We start from the raw sequence: 17,115 nt of genomic DNA, 5'->3' as shown, positions 1-17,115 counted from the left end.
CTCATATCAAAGGAACATGAAATGTTCAAAGAGTGTTAAATATAGCTCATGGGCAATTCTTAATAGCTCTTTAAAAGCTTATTTACATAGGGTGTTACTCTGCTTTTCAGACTGACATCAGACTCTTGGGCTCCATTGAGCCTCTCATCTCAGCCTCCTGGCTAAATGAGACTATAGGAGCATTCTGCCTTGGCTAACTCTGAACACATCTTTGCTGAGTGATTTTTAATACATCCTTCACATTACTCCCTCCAATCTCAGTGAACATCTTTATTGGCATGGTGACCTGTTATTTACACTGATGGCCCTAATCCTCCAGTTAGCACCAGTTTTTGCTGCACTCACTGTCCAAGCAATTTACAGGGAGTTTAATTCAGCTCCAATTCTAGGGGTGATCATGTGACTCTTACCTCCTTGGTCTGAACAATACACTCCTCAGGCTCTTATAATTGGCTAACAACTGAGTTTGTACCAAATAAGAACTGATGGGACTCAATGCAACATTGGGGAGCAATCTGGAAGTGGGGCCTTATTCTACTAGAACTCAAAGGGTCCAGAACCTTGTCTGAGGAGCTAATCTAATCAAAGTACCAGTAGAGAGAAAATAGGAAAGAGGCTACAAGAAAAATTCATGACTTCATAAGTCCTTGTATCTGATCTATGTTCTGAATTTGCCTAGCTAAAGGAGACAACACATTCTCTTGAGCCAATTTTCAGTAATGTTCCATTAATAACCCTAACTAGACTTAATCAGAGTCTGGCAAGTTCAACTCAAGTTTGAAGTTGAGATTTTCCAGTCAAACATGCAATTGCCAGAGGTAGGAAAAACGTCATCGGAAGTTGAGTGTATTAGTTAGATGATGGGGAAAATGTCTCTAGTCTTTGCTATATTTAAAGACATACTGCACAATTTGTCAACAAAGCAGATTACCCAGCACTGGTGTAAAATTGATAATATGCAATCATGTTAATGCTTACAAAATGAGGGATGTATAATTACTTAAAACCTACTTATTAATTGACTTATAGTTTTGCTTTTTCAAAAGCTATTAGCCTAAGCTTTGATATTCAGAGATAAAGGATATCTTCTGTGAAAGGACATTTGAAGGGTAAACATTGATTTAATTGTATGTGTTTTAGGATGTTGGATTACTTAACATCATTCTCTCTTTAGTTTTATTAAATAAAACTAAGATTTGTTTTAAGCCATGTGCTTTTCATCCATTTCCTATCTTAAGTTGATGCTTCAAAGTAGGAATGCACATTCCTATTTTAAGAATGAGTAAACATAAGCTCAGAAAGAAAGAGTCACATATTTTGGATTTAATTTTCCCATGGTGACTATTAACTAGTAATGGTTTTGCTGGGTAATAAGGTTCAAATTAATGTAAACTGGGACTGGAGAGATAGCTTAGCAGTTAAGGCACTTAACTGCAAAGCCAAGGACTAAGGTTTGATTCCCTGGGACCCATGAAACCCAGATGTCCAAGGTAGCACATGCACCTGGAGTTTGTTTGCAGTAGCTGGAAGCCCTGGCACACTCATTCTCTTTCTCAAATATATAAAAAAATTAATGCCAACCATGGATTCTTGCTGTATTAATGAAAACTGGTTTATTAGTGAGCAGACATGGTCAGACAAACATCAGTGATGAGTGCTTGCTTTCTGTCCCAATTCAATAGAAAAGGACCTAAAATTTTGGCTTCTGGGGGAGTTTAGTTATCTGGGGATTCATTGTTACATTGACGAACCCCATCCTATATAAAGCAAAAACTTTTTATATGGTTGGATAGAAGCTTACTGCCAGGGCATAGTGGTAGAAGCAATACAGGTATGATGCTGAAATACTTATAAAAACTCAAACAAATATTATTTTTAATTAACATAGTTTTGCTGAATATAGTACACTTAGAGTCATTTTATTCATTTCTCTCTTTTTTTTTCTAGAAGCCTAGATTTCATACTAAGGGAAAATACTATTAGGTTGATGTCTCAGTTAGGAAATTGTAGCAGCATGAATAGAGAACTCTATGAAGTCTCGAATCAAGTTAGAATAAAGTTTGGCCTTCTGGGCTTCTGAGATTTTGAAAGAAAAATTTGTGGAGAACAAATGTTTACCATGTCAATCTGGAGCCATCATATATATATATATAGATATGCATATATTAGTGTAAAACATGATGTGTATGTTTTTCTGATGAATTGATTGAACAGCTTTATTGACATTGGTTAAACAAGTGGTGCTCTAATGGTGATCTATGTAAGAGCCATGAATATGAATGCTCTGAATTATGTCCCTACTTTATTTTTAACAACATTCTTTTATTTCTGGAAATTTAATATTTTGGCCAAGGAAACATCTTTTCAACTTTGAAGCTACTTTTATTTATTAACTGGCTTGATTAGTATGGGAATCACAAGATATAAATTAGAATTTTGGTTCTGTTACTAAAAAGAGAAGAAAATCCTGATTTTGAATATTTATCAGCTTTGTAGAAAACAAAGTAGAGGAGCTGGAGAGATGAGTTAGTGGTTTAGGCACTTGCCTTCAAAGCTAAAGGACCCAGGTTTGATTCCCCAGGACCCAAGTAAGCCAGATGCACAAAGTGCCACATGTGTCTTGAGTTCGTTTGCAGTGAGTGGCTATAGGCCCTGGTATTCCTATTCTCCCTCTCCCACTCTTCCTCTGCCTCTTTCGCTCTCTATATCAAATAAATTAAAACAAAAAAGTTATATAAAAAGCCCTAAGACCAAGTGGAACAACCAGTTCCCAATGTGTCTGCTCAAGCTCCATTATAAATTACCACCACGAATTTGAGAAGAGAGTTTAGGAAAGTTTTTCAAACTTGGAATGACCATGACATCAAAATAAAAGAGAGACTGATTGAGATGGGGAGGGGATATGATGGAGAATGGAGTTTCAAAGGGAAAGTGGGGGAAGGGAGGGTATTACCATGTAATATTTTTTATAATCATGGAAGTTGTTAATAAAAATTTGAAAAAAAGAAATACAGATGAAGATTATGATCAAATGTGAAGACATTGTTGATTCTTATGCTGTAAGAACTTATGTGTAGTTTAAAGGTTGTCAACTTGACAAGACCTAGAATCATCATGGAAACAACTTTCTAGGCATGTCTGCGAAGTTTGTATGATTAGGTTAATTGAGGTGGGAAGACTTAACAGTAGTCAGCACTATTCCATGGGCTGGGGTCCTGGACTGGATAGAAAGAAGAAAGACAGCTGGGCGTGAAAATTCCGCACTCCCTGCTTCCTCGCTGTGGACTGAATGTCAGCCACTGCCGCACGCACCTGCTGCCACGTCTTCCCGACCACGGCAGTCTGGAAACCCTAACTGTAAGCTGAAGAGAAGCTTTCCTTCGTAAATGGCTTTTTGTTAGGTATCTGATAACAACCATGACGAAATAACTAACATACGTAACATCTATTTTGGATCCATATCAGTTTGCTCTGAGAGACTCCACTGAAAACATATGAAGTAAGTGGATGGGAATGAACTTACCTGTGGAACTTGAAACTCAGCCTGGAGGTTTCCAGAAGCCAACCCACTTAGGAGGACTATTTCATTTTCTTTTGGCTGTTGGACATTCATGGAGTTGATAAGTTTTGGAAGATCAGGTGAAACATTGACCAGTTTCTGTAGAGCAAGTCTCATTATTAGTTCTTTTTACTTGCCTACAAATTGCATCATGTGCAAAAATAATTTACTTCTATAACTGCTCACAATATAGATTGACAAATACTCTAAGGATGTTGATGGAAGCAATGATGTCAAGTTAAGCAATTAGAATTAAGATTAGAATAAAACATCAAGCTTTAAAAACTCATTGGTGTCTCATAAAATTAGAAATAGACCTTCAGTATGACCCAGCTATATGACTTCTGGGCATATACCCTTGCAGACGACACACTCTCCTACTGAGATAATTGCATATCCATTGTTATTGCTGCTCTATTTACAATAACTAAGCATTGGAAGATCAGCCTAGATGTCCTTCCACAGATGAATGAATAATGAAAATGTGGTACATATGCACAATGGAATTATATTCATCAGTATGGAAAATTACACTTATAATGACATTTGTACAGAAAATGGATAGACCTGGAAAGAATCATATTAAGTGAAGCAACCCAAACTCAGAAAGTCTAAAAGTGCATGCTCTCTGATAACAGTGCATAAATATAGGGAACAGTGTGTCAAAACCATAAAGGTAGAGTTATAATCAAAAGTGAGTACAGAGAGCTGGAAAGGGGTGAGGGAAGGGCAAAAGAACACATGTAGCTGTAAACAGAAGTGGGGGGCATTCAAGGGACATAGAGTAATTTGAAGGGGGGAAGGGGTGGGGTATAGGAAGAAGGGATTTGAATAAACTAAAATTGTATTTGAAATTATGAAGGAGTAATACCTAATCTTTGTACATCAACTAAAAGATTTAAAAAAAAAAACACAATACCCCTTTGTTTCTAAATTTTCCCAAATGAACTATTAGAAATTTTCATCACATCACTGGAATAAACAAGAATTTTGAAATTTTCTCACTCTTACAATGTAGCATCAAGTAATTGCTTCCTAGTAGTCATCTGTTCTAATAGACGCAACAGTAACAGAAGGAAAATAACAGCTAACACTGTTTTTCTTTGATGCTACACTAAGTCTCCAGTAAAGTCTGTGCAAGCTGCAACTTACTCCATTTAATATTTTCAGTAAGTGGATGTGGACTAAGAATGATTATTACTCTAATTTTGTACATAAGCAGCCTAAGGCACAGAAATTAGTAACTTACAGAAATAAGGTCAACCCATTTGAGTCAAGACTTGGTAGACTATCTAGGACATCCCAAGAAGCCTTCACACAGTTCTGAAGTTACCGACTTATTTTCATCATCTCTGTTCTCTCCTTGATGAACTCTGCTTACTAGCTACTAATAGAATCGTACTTACAATGTATTTGGGAAAACATCCAGCACTCCGTGCCTGATAATATTAGGAACTTGGTGAACATTTATGATAGAAAATCTGCATGAGTAGCTGGATTCAACAAGCTTGATTTAACAATCAATGTTGAAAAAGACATGATAGGAGGAACTGATTAATCACAAGGACAAAGCATGAAGTGCTTGGGCACTAAGCAAACGAGTATGCAGTGTGGATTAACTGAAAAATTTGTGTGCTGTTGGGTAATAATCAAACTGTACATGGCATCATGTTTCATATTAAACAGTATTACACAGAGTGTTGAGGTCACCCTCCCCCCTCAGGTTTGGGCATGGGTGGATGTTAATCTTGACACTACGTAGTTCTTCCAATTACACCACGGGTATGCTTTGCTTCTGAAGAATGGGGTAGACTTTCAAGTGCTTACGTGCCACCAAGGGTTTCTAGCAGCTGTTCACAACCCTGGCCAAGCTTGGAAACATCAGCTGCTACAAGGTATAAAAGATGAAGCCTAGAATGATTGTCAGACATCACAGGCAAGGTTAGTGATAAAATCTGATGTAAATGGTCCTTAAGGGCAAAGCTGAGAGCCAGAGAGAAGGGCTGGAATCAACCAGGCTGTGAAGAACCTTGGAAAAGTCACCTCAAACTTTGTGTTGGAAGTGACAGAAGGGACAGAGCAGCAGCTTTAAGGCCATGGTGGGTAATAGGAAGCGTCGTCATAAACAGTTGTGCAGACAAGGAAAGAGCGAGTCCCATGTAGCGGGGCACCAGGCCAAGGACAGAGCAGGCAAAGCCAGGGAGCCGGCCTCTGAGGAAGCCGTCTGCAAGTGCGCCTCAGGCACAGATGCCAGCCCCTGCCATGAGCTCGGGAAGAACACCAGGCCCCCGTTTACCTGTTGCAGACCCTCCGTAGTGCACGCAGCCTTGTCTACATCCAGGTTCACGAAGCACACCTGCAAAGGAAGGTGTGGACACCTATCAGCCCTGCCACAGCACTTCAGCTATATTCGCCCAAGCAGGTGGAAAAACATCACCCAGTGAAAACAAACACCTCCTCCTGCCTGATTAGCGAAGCTGCCTTTGTGGCTATACTTTCAGCTTTTATATCTGAATGCTCTTCTGTGGTCTCTAATGTCTGTTCTTATGTGCTGGCTTCTGTTTAATATGAAATTCTATAAGAATAAATATCACCATGAAAGTAATATCACCTTATAGTCTGACTTTTTATTGATTTAACAAAACCTCCTTTGAAGTTATTTATATAGAGACAAAAATTTCATTGTTCACAGGCATAGGCTATTTTCTCTGTTAATATTGTGAATTATTTGTTCAAACAATCTTAACTCTTTTATATAGTATTCCATTTTCATAAGTTTAGTTCCTATTAGGAAACTAAAGCTAAATTTGGCTAGGAGATTTGTTGTCTACCATATAAAATAATTCTGTGAAAAGCTAATGTGAGAAAGAAATTGACATTAAAATCTTGTAAACCAATATGTAATAAGATAAATTTAAGGGAATGATAATTCAAAGGAGGTTTTTCTTTGGTGTGTGTGTGTGTGTGTGTGTGTGTGTGTGTGTGTGTGTGCATTATGTGTGTTAATGGTGTGTGATATGGTGTGTGTGGTCTATGCACGTGTGTGCAGATGCACGTTCCCCATGTACACATGTGCCAAGGTTAGAGGAGAACATTGGGTGGCTTCCTCTATAGCTTTTCCAAATTGTCTCATTGAGATGGACAGAATCACTCTCTGAACCTGGAGCTGATGTTTTCTCCAACAGACTGGCTGACCCCAGCAATTCTCCTGTCTCCACCTCCTACACGGCTGGAGTTATAGACCTGTGTGTGGCCATGCTACAGGTCTCTGTGTGACATGCCTAGTTAGAACATTAAAGTCAGGGCCAGCCAGGTCATCTCAGGCCCTCACACTTGCAAGACCAGGGGTCTTACCCACTGAACCATCACCCCCTGCAGTAGTTTTTGTGAAGGAACTGTATTTCTCAGTTAAGTCAGTCAAAAACAATAGTGTCATATCAAATTAAAAGTACATTTGACCTTTGAATTTCCTTGAAAATACATTAAGAAGAACTGATGGTGATCGTCAGCAGAAATTCAGATGATGTGTGGACAGCTTCATATGTTTGTTTCAGCCAACATTTTAGATTCTTCCTATAGTCAAATGTGGTGGTCAAGAGATGTCATTGTGTTGTGCACCACCCGAGAGCCAATCTCTGTACAGGAGGACAGAGGACAGCAGGGACTCCAGCCCAGGGTAGGGCGCCTTTGACTTTGTCGGCTAGAGAGCATTTTTCCATCATTTCCGGAAGCCAGCTGAAACCTACTATGAAATTATTGTTATGGAGATGTTTCTTACAAAATGTTCATCAAAAGCAGGATTTCAAATTGCTTTAATCTAGACATCTGAGTGTTGCATATGACCGAACATATTCTTGTCGATAATCTTTGAAGAAAACCAGCTCTTTCGTTCAGCAACCTCGAACAATACAGCCACCTGCCCCAGTGAGATATGACAACTTGATGGTAGCAAAATGCTGAGTCACAATGCTTCCCACGAAAGAAGCACCTCCTCTCTCCTCTCCCCCTAACAAAAGACTTCTGCAGGATGCAGGGGGCTGAAATTATCTCCTTAAGAACATGACATTTTCCTTGATTAGTGCTTGGGGCTTACGATACTAAGATGGTCATGATCACATGAACATTGGCGTGACATCAAGTTGTCACACATTTGGAAGCACATTAGACCCTTAGGGAAGATACTGAATTTCTCTCTCCAGTTATCACTCTGAAATAATTGCAGCAATTTCACAAAGTGCACAATTTATTTACACTTGAGCCCATTAAACTGTCTGGCTTATTTTGATTGTAAATATTTTAAGACTATATTTGAAATGTTGTTTTGGGTGTTAATATTTGAGCAGTTTGTGATGAGAGACAGAATAAAAACTATACATATTTCTAAAAGAAACAAGAGATATTTTAACTAGTCTTACATTCAATCAATTTTATGCTATCTTAGAGGTGATCTTTAAGAAATGGTTCAGTGTTGGGCTGGAGAGATGGCGTAGTGGTTAAGTGCTTGCCTGTGATGCCTAAGGACCCCGGTTCAAGGCTCAGTTCCCCAGGTCCCACGTTAGCCAGATGCACAAGGGGGCGCATGCGTCTGGAGTTCATTTGCAGAGGCTGGAAGCCCTGGCGCGCCCATTCTCTCTCTCTCCCTCTATCTGTCTTTCTCTCTGTGTCTGTCGCTCTCAAATAAATAAATAATTAAAAAAAAAAAGAAATGGTTCAGTGTTAATATTAGGATTCAATGATCACCAGCAAATCAGTGGACCAAGGTATTTTTACACTTGCTTGAATAAAATGTGCTCTGGATATATGAAAATCAAGCAACAGAAAAATGTTATATTTTGCATGCATACTGCAAAAAGATGTGCCCCCATGGTTTTGTTTTAAGGAACTGTGTCTCTGTGTGTGTTCTGTTTTCCCCTGAGCAGCATTCACTCATGACTGAATTCCATTCTGTGGACACTGCAGAATCATGTGGGACCTGTTCTCTATGGTTCAGAAAGACCTTCTGGACATTATTCTCTTCCTGTGGTAACATCTTTTAAGTTCTGTGGGCTTTTAGGGGCATTAAGTCATGATTTTTGAGTACTTGTTAGAAGACAATTCTGATAACAAAGACAGGGAAAATACAATTTGGGGGATGTGTGAAGGGAGAGAAGCCCTCATCCTAGAATCTGATGGAAGCCTCTCCCCAGCAGTGAAGAAAGAATTTGAGCATAAACTCTTCAAAGTGCTGATAAGAAGTGACAGTGGACGACTCAGCTCTGAGAGACACCTCTATCACACCATCCAAGGTTCAGGGGCCATTGTGGAAGAAACAGCAGCAAGAATACAAAACCCAAGGAAAGGGTTGCTATGGAATACTGTCTTACAAATATTCACTGGCCATTCCATTCCTGGCCTCACAGTGGCTGACACTACCTACACAAGACCTGCATAATATAAATTCAGTTCAAGGGACTGACTAGTTGGAAAGAAGGTATCTAGTAGAGGGGAGACTAAGGAGGGTTGTGGGAGGAGATTATAATCAGGGCATATTGTATATATAAATGAAGTTTGTCAATAAAATTGATTTTTACTTTAAAAGAGTACCAAAACAGAAACAGAATTTCAGAACAATTAATAGCTGCCTAAGGCCTTTCTCCCTTCCCAAAAGTTTAACCTGCAATATCTAGGAATGCACCAAAACCACCTTTACAGATGAGGACATATTCTCACCCCTTTGTGCAAGTATAATTGCTTATTGCATTTTCAGATTGTAATCCTGTGCAAGGAACCTCCAGAGCTGCCCTATAATCTCACGTTACAAAGAAAGACCAAAGGGCAAAAAAGGTTTCTAAGCAGCCTTTTGATATGTAACTTGAGAGCCACCAACATGTTATAAAGGGCTAATGTTAAGACACTTGATTGTGACTCTCCCTTGAGATGCCCACACTCGGGTATGGCTCCCTTTTTGTGACTCTCTTAGAGAGGCCCAAGTCCATGTTCTCTAGTATGCTTTCAAACTTTTCTTTTCTTTTTAAAAAATATTTAATTTAATTATGTGAAAGAGAGGGGGAGAGAGAGAGAGACAGAGAATAAACACACCATGGCCTCTAGCCATTGCAAACAAATTCCAGATGCAAGTGCCACCTTATGCATCCGGCTTACAAGGGCCCTAGGGAATAGAGCCTGGGTCCTTAGGCTTCACAGGCAAGTGCCCTAACCACTAAGTAATATCTCCAGCCCTTATCCTTTTCTTCATTGCCTTTCTTAATAACTTTTAGAAAATCTCGAACTCTGCTCCATACTGGCTCTAAGATTGTTTTCTGTGCTGAAGCCATAGACCCTGTATTTGCCTGCCTTGAAGTCTCTGAAAACCTAGGGTAATGCCTCAGGCTGCTGTGCATGCCAGTGTGGAACTGAGTTTTAGTCTCCTCATAGCTGACATTAAGGACCTTATAGAGGGTGTACTCTTAACTTTTTGTTTCCAAAGAAAGATTTATTTTTCAAAATCTTTCCTGGTGAACAAGGATTTGGAATCACAGGACACAATGATCTTTGGCTATGATTATATAAGCTGTTTTCTTCTTGTTAATGGGAGTTTGATCTTGTTAACTCCTTCCTTCTTCTGAAACGATGTCCAAGGATGAAGGGGGCAAAGCATGAGTCAAATTTTCCTGAGAACTAGACATATCTAGAGCTTTTACTTTATAAGTTTAAAGAAAAGAATATAGCAGACTTAGTTCTCCTTCCTTGCTTTTGCCAATTGAGGTTACTTTGGCTACTAACATATAAAACCTTTGATAAACATCTGAGTTCTCAAGTCATTTCCTGGAATAGTGTAAACAAAAGTGGATCACTTACTCATAAGATGAACTATGACATATGCCATGGCTTTCTGTAGTCCTATTCTGCAATAAGACTTCATTCTTTTTTTTTTGATTGTGATAAATTCATGCCAGGTATGAAGGTACTCACTTGTAATTCCCGCACTCTCCAATACCAGCCTTGGCTACAAAACAACAAGTTCAATCCCAGCATTGTAAACAGTAGGATCCTGACTCATATATTCCAAGGAGTAAGAAAGTAGCTCACTGGAAGAGTACTTTCCCTGAATGCTAACTTTATGGGTTCAGTTCTTTGCAACACACACACACACACACACACACACACACACACTTTCTTCTCTCTCCCTCAACTTCCCACTTTAACTTCTATGAAACAATGAAGATGCTGAGTATTTGCACTCATTAGTAAGTTTTATATAAGTAACCATCCCTGGGGCACATGGAACTGTGGAGGTAAGAGTGGAGGTCTAGTCAAAGGAGTCATATCTATTGATAGCCCCGTATGTATGTGGGATGTGGTATGTGTGATGTTCTTCTTGCTGGTTCTGAAGAATGCATACATCCTTACCCGATATCAAGTTTAAATATGATGATTCCATATATCTCATAGTCCTTCCTTTCCAAATTATCATCTTTTTTTTTTTTTTTTTTTAGTTTTTGAAAGATTTATTTTAAGAGAAAGTAGAGGTAAAGAAGAAAGCTAACAGGAGAGGGGTCCCCCTCCAGAGCTGGAAGGGTCTCCAGCAGGAAAACCTGTGTGGTGACTTGGATTGGCTCTTTCTAAAACCTTTATGATGTAAATGAGGCATCCAGTTGTAATGAGCCTCATTGTCAAGTTCAAATGTATATGGGCTCGTTGGTGGGTAGAGTCAGGGAGGAGAACATGGACTCAGAAAAAGCCTGCCACCTGGAGAAAAAGCCCATGAAAAGTTAAGAAGGAAGAACCAGAAGGCTGTCTCAGATCACCATCTTGCATCAGACTGGTGCTCCCCTCATCTCACCAGAGCAGGTAGGAGTCCATGTTCCTCTGTGTCTGTATCTCCAACTTACTACCTGGAACAGGAGATCATCTTGCTCTTAATCCCTGTTGTTCCCCCTCCTGACCGGTGACCTTGACTGAAGCTAGGGAACTGGAACTGGGACTCTAAGTTCTTCATGCTGAATAGGGTCACAGAGCGTGCAGAGCTCCTCTGAGGGAATCTATCTAAAGGCTTTCTCCACTTTGTCTCGTGAAAGTCTGCAAGCTCTCACTACTCTTTTGGTTGACTTTAGTTTGAAGCCTCAAATCTTCTGGGGAAGAGTTGAATCTCTGAATCTCAGAAGCCAGGAATAACCCATGTCTCCCAGTCTTTTTTAATGAACAACTATGACAAGATAGAATTGGAGGAGTAAGTAGGCTCGCCCATCCTGCAGCTGAGGAAAGCATTGAGCTATGAATATGACCAAAACTAGACTGTAAACTTACTTCAAACATTATGAAATGTTTTTGTGTGTGATTATTTGATAACTCAATTATACGGCTTTAGATCATCAACATTGTTGATGGCATGTCAAAGGTTGGGCAAGCTTGTGAGTCTATAGTTGAAAGCAACCTCATGTTCAAATGTTCAAAATAACCTACTCATTCCACATAGAGGGCTCATTCTTTGTTCAGAGCACGACAGCCCTACTGATTCATCCGGTAATCAAGGAGAAAAGTGCAGCCTCTGTGAGGGAAGCATATGTTCCCCTTCCTGCTGGAACATTCTCTAACTTTCTAGGCACAGTAGTGCACAGGTGGCAGAAGGGTGGCCTTGGGCTATGGACAAACTTGAGTTTATCACATAGCGCTGCCTCTTACTGGCTGTGCTTTCTTAACAAACACAGGGATGATGAAATACTTGATGTGCAGAATTTCTATATAGATTAAAGAAACATAAAGTAGAAAAAAATAGTGGGTTTGCTCTCCCTTTTCCTTGCATATATTTCTTTTTTTTTTTTTTTTAATTATAAACTTAGTGTGGACACATCATGTATGGTACCACCACTTCCCTTCTCCTTGCCATCACTGCACCGAGGGCCCTCCTGAATGCGATTGCTGCTATTTACCATAGAGCTGTGGGTTAGGAGTTGTGGGAGCAGCAGTCAGTCATTGTGAGGGGTGATACCTTTGGGCACACCCTCCCAACCTGTGGTTCTCACAATCTTTTCACACCCTCTTCCACAAAATCCCCTGAGCCTTTGGGGTGTGTGTTTCAAGTCTACTTTAGTGTTGAGCTCTCTGCAGCTTCTGGATTGCTGCTTTGGTGCATTTTGAGCGTACTCAGTGTCTGTCTGCATCATCCTGGCCGTGTACACATTTCTGCATGTAAAGTCAGATAACATTTGATTGATTTTGGAATGATAGTCTACAAGAATAAAGTATTGAATATTATAGGTTTTTAATTTCTTTTTATCCAAAAAGGAAATTTCAAAAGGGCCAGCCTAAATCATTTGATATATTATTTATAAAGGATAAGTATTTTTGCAAATGCAGAACAAATTTTGCCTCTTTGACTATTGCTACCTCCCCCCCACCAAAACTCTATTTACCTGGTATAAATATTTACTTCAGATTAATTGTGTAAACAGTATTTACTGATTGAAAATACAATTTTCTTTTCCTCTACCTTTATCATTTCTGTATAAGTACGGAGTGTTACCTTGGTTTTCAGAGCTTAAGGATGTTTGATTAGAAATGCCTACTCTCTTAATCCCAGCGCTGCTGATGACCTAACTCCTCTCAGTGTCTACCAGTGTCGGGAGTATGTCATGAAATCCGTGTGTAGGTAGGTACTTGCAAGAGAAATGAAGTAGCATCAAAATACATATATGGGAGTACAAGAATTTCACACTTTACAATGCAAATGAAGACATGTTGGAACATTAGACATTGCTAAGTCATTACTGATTCATTAACTAAGAATAGTGACCTTTCAGAGAACTTACAGATCTAAGACCGCAAAGCTTCTGTTATTGAATCTGATTTTGGATCAATATGAGTGACGCCAGCTTTCATGTGCAGATCAGTTGTGTGAGCCCAATGCATAATTCCAATTTTTTCATCATAGTGAATAAAATTACAAGTGTTTTGGTTTTACTTAAGAATTAAAATAGCTGATGATGCACTTTTCATTAATGCTAAAAGCTCATCAATTAATTACCAGAAATCTCCTTCAGGTATTTCATCTTTGACTGTGAAATAATAGCAAAATACTATAGGCATGATAAACGGAATGTATATATTATACACATTTAATTTTGTAGAATTGTGTGTTTTAAATATTCAACTAACTCTTTATTAAATAGTATTTCAAACTTTTCATCTTTGTAGTAATAGGACATAAATCACCAGTAGTTATTTTTTTCTAATTTTGAAGTGTATACATTTGTACAAAGAAAATGTGAAAATCAATGAAAAATGTCATGTCTGTAGTTGTAGCAGCTCAGTTACTTTAGTGTTGTGTCACATGATGATGTTTTAGTCAACAACAGACTGCACATATGCTGTCTTAAAAGATTATGGAGTAGTTACACTACTCCTATAAGCTCTTGATATCAGAAAGTCCTCATAATGTGACATGTTACTGACTGGTATGGTTGTGCAGACAAACCTACTGAGCTGTCAGTCATACAAGAGGACAGCACAAAAACTGATGTACATTAACAAGATACTTGATAATGACAAGTGACCATATTAGTTATTTGTGTGTTTATTATTCTTTTAGTGCACTTATATTTATAACATTTACTGTGAAACAGCCTGACATGCCATGCTGACAGTAGCCTTATGTATCTCCTGTTTCTTGTGTCTCTTGACTGCATCATTCCTCATGTGCTTGATTTATTCTCATGCAGTTTTGTTCATCATGGCTCCAAGAGCTATAGGTGATTTCCTGTACCTGTATTTACCTCTCCCTCTATCCTCTCTGTCAATTATGCATCTACTTGTCTGTCTACCTCTCATCTGTCTATCGTGTACCTATCATGTATCTGACTCTATCATCTGTCTACACAAGGTGGAGATGTACGGCATGCTAGATCATCCACAGTTGCTTAAGTACTCTTCATGGTGTTTTTACAATTAAAATATTGCCTGAAAGTCAATTTCTTTATTTCTTTTTTTTTTTTCTAGGTAGGCTTTCACTCTGGTCCAGGCTGACCTGGAATTAGCTACATAGTCTCAGGGTGGCCTTGAACTCACAGCAATCCTCCTACCTCTGCCTCCCGAGTGCTGGGATTAAAGGCGTGTGCCACCATGTCCAGCCTGAAAGTCAATTTCTAAGAATGTATGCCTGTCTTCAAATAGATCCTGACTATGGATGAAAGAAAATTTTAACACCATTAGTAGTAATAAATGATAGTGAACCTAATTTTCAAAATATTTTATTTATTTACTTGAGAGAGACAAAGAGGGGGAGAGAGAGAATGGGTGTGCAAGGTCTCCAGTCACTACAGATGAACTCCAGATGCAAGAGTCCTCTTGTGCATCTGGCTGGGATCCTTTGGCTTTGCAGGCAAATTCCATAACCACTAAGCCATTTCTCCAGCCCAATGAACCTAATTTTAAAATACAAATAATTTATTCAAGCTAGATATCCAACTTGCAGCTCACATATTTTTGACAACCAAAAAACTAAGAATTGAAAAACTGTCATTTCTCCACAGACTGTCAGGTACACCTGAGCAAACACTGGGCATCTTCAAAATATATGTGCTATCACACAATTAATATAACCAATATGTATGGAAAAACAAAACCGTAAGAGCAGTTGCTAATGCCCAGCTTGGGTGACTCTCCACAGGGTTATAATTTTAAATATTTAAAAAATTCTGACACCTAATGGTGAAGGGACACAGTTATTTATTTTGTGTTTTGGACATAGCTATGAAGATTTACTATGAAATGATATCAGAAAGTGGTCCTCAATCATATTTCCTTGGTTGCTATGAACCACTCTATTTGGCCTTCCTAAGTTTGCCAATGAAGCTTTTAGTCCAAGGCATGGATCCAAATGATTTTCCCTGTAGTGTGGATTCACAGGGCCTTTTAGAGACTCATTAATTTAAATGTTCCAATAGACTGGCAAATGTTGAGAAGTAATTTGCTTTTCCAACGAGTGACCATTAAATTCTAGATTTTGAAAAATGGGTATCTGAAGTCTGCAGTTTCCACTCAATGAATAAGTGGGTAGATAAAGCAATTATGGGAAAACAAAGCAAAACAAATCATGCCAGGGAACATAGATCAGGGAGGAATGGGAAAAAGCTAGCATTTTACATTATCCTTTCTTCAGTTATTTATTCACTTATGCATGAGAGAGGGAGAGAGAGAGATACATACACACACACACACACACACACACAGAGAGAGAGAGAGAGAGAGAGGGAGAGAGAGGGAATGGGCCTTTAGCTACTGCAAGTAAACTGCAGACACATGTGTCACTTGTACATCTGGCTTTATGTTGGTACTGGGGAATCAAACCTGGGTCCTTTGGCTTTACTGGCAGATGGCTTAACATTAAGCCATTACCCAAGCCCCTACATTAGCTTTTTTGACAATGATTCTGGTTACTCAGATAGAGTCTAGGGAATATTAGATAAATGAAATAACCCAGAAACAGCAAGATAACCTCAGTATGATTTCACTCACATGTGAAGTTAGAGAAGGATGCTGGGTATGAGGGGTAGGGCTTGGGGAATGGGAGATGTTGATCAGAGAATGAAATTTTTCTGCTTTGAAAGGAACTAGCTTAAGGACCTAAAGTATAACATGGTGGCTAGATTTAATAGTATAGGTTTATTTACTTGAATGCTAATAGGAATATAGATTTTAAGCATCATAACCTATCACACACATAAACTAAAGTTGTTTATGAATGTGTTATGAATTTCACTGTAGTAATTAGAACACAATGGATACACATCAAATCAATATGTTATATACCTATAATATGTGCATTTTGTTGGCCATTAAATAGTTTAAAATAAATTTAAAAGTTTTGAAAAAATCCTCATGTCAGATGATTTGATGGATTCTATTTTTATCATTTTTTGTTTTCTCTTTGTGAGAAGGAATATATAAAACCATCTCATATCCTTATTTCTGCTGTCTTTGCCAACTTTACCCCCTTGAATTTTATTTATTCAAGGCAATGGCTCTTGAAAAAATAGCCTTCCTAATACAGGAGGTAATTTAAGTCAGTTTAGGCTATTAGAGAGACATGGTATATAAATCTCAGGACTTAAACCACTTGCAGAATCAAATGGCCCAAAATAGGCAATTCAGAAGTAAACACTATATTTGCTAATGTTATCAACAATCTTTGACAGCTACAGGTTAGGAAGATGGGCTTTTAGCTTTTATTTTTACATTTCATATTTCAGTGTTTTTGATGTTGCTCATGGAAGAAAACATTCATCCAGCTTTAGCATTTGCAGAAGAGAGAAGAAAAGAATGGTGGGTTATTTTGTCCTGATTGGTATTTAAATTCCAGGTTGGGATAGAAGAATACTGTGAATCATCTACTTGTAGTCTCAAAAAACCTCTGTAGTATGAAACCCCACTACATACACTGGGTGGTGGAAGGAGAGAGAGAGAGAGAGAGAGAGAGAGAGAGGGAGAGAGAGAGAGAGAGAGGGAGACCAGGCAAGGGCAGCTCAACCACTCAGGCCTCTGTTACCCCAAACTGCATTATTCCACTCTTTGCCAGCTCA

At 38.7% G+C, this 17,115-nt stretch overlaps 1 protein-coding gene across 7 annotated transcripts in view; it reads right to left on the bottom strand.

Annotated features, from left to right (window-relative positions):
• Positions 1-17,115, bottom strand: part of LOC101598203 (SPHK1 interactor, AKAP domain containing) — a 139,431-nt gene that overhangs the window by 34,033 nt on the left and 88,283 nt on the right. For 6 of the 7 annotated variants that reach the window (XM_045147250.1, XM_045147251.1, XM_045147255.1 and 3 more), the window contains 2 exons: positions 5,856-5,915; positions 3,524-3,658 (listed from right to left, as the gene is read on the bottom strand). In XM_045147250.1, coding sequence (XP_045003185.1) covers positions 3,524-3,658; positions 5,856-5,915 — 195 coding nt within the window. The remainder of the gene's footprint in view (positions 1-3,523; positions 3,659-5,855; positions 5,916-17,115) is intronic. The other variant, XM_045147253.1, reaches the window with a different exon arrangement.

This window comes from Jaculus jaculus, chromosome 4 (genome assembly GCF_020740685.1).
Source record: "Jaculus jaculus isolate mJacJac1 chromosome 4, mJacJac1.mat.Y.cur, whole genome shotgun sequence".
NCBI classification, from domain to species: Eukaryota; Metazoa; Chordata; class Mammalia; order Rodentia; family Dipodidae; genus Jaculus; species Jaculus jaculus.
This window is presented reverse-complemented; position numbering and strand designations above follow the sequence as displayed.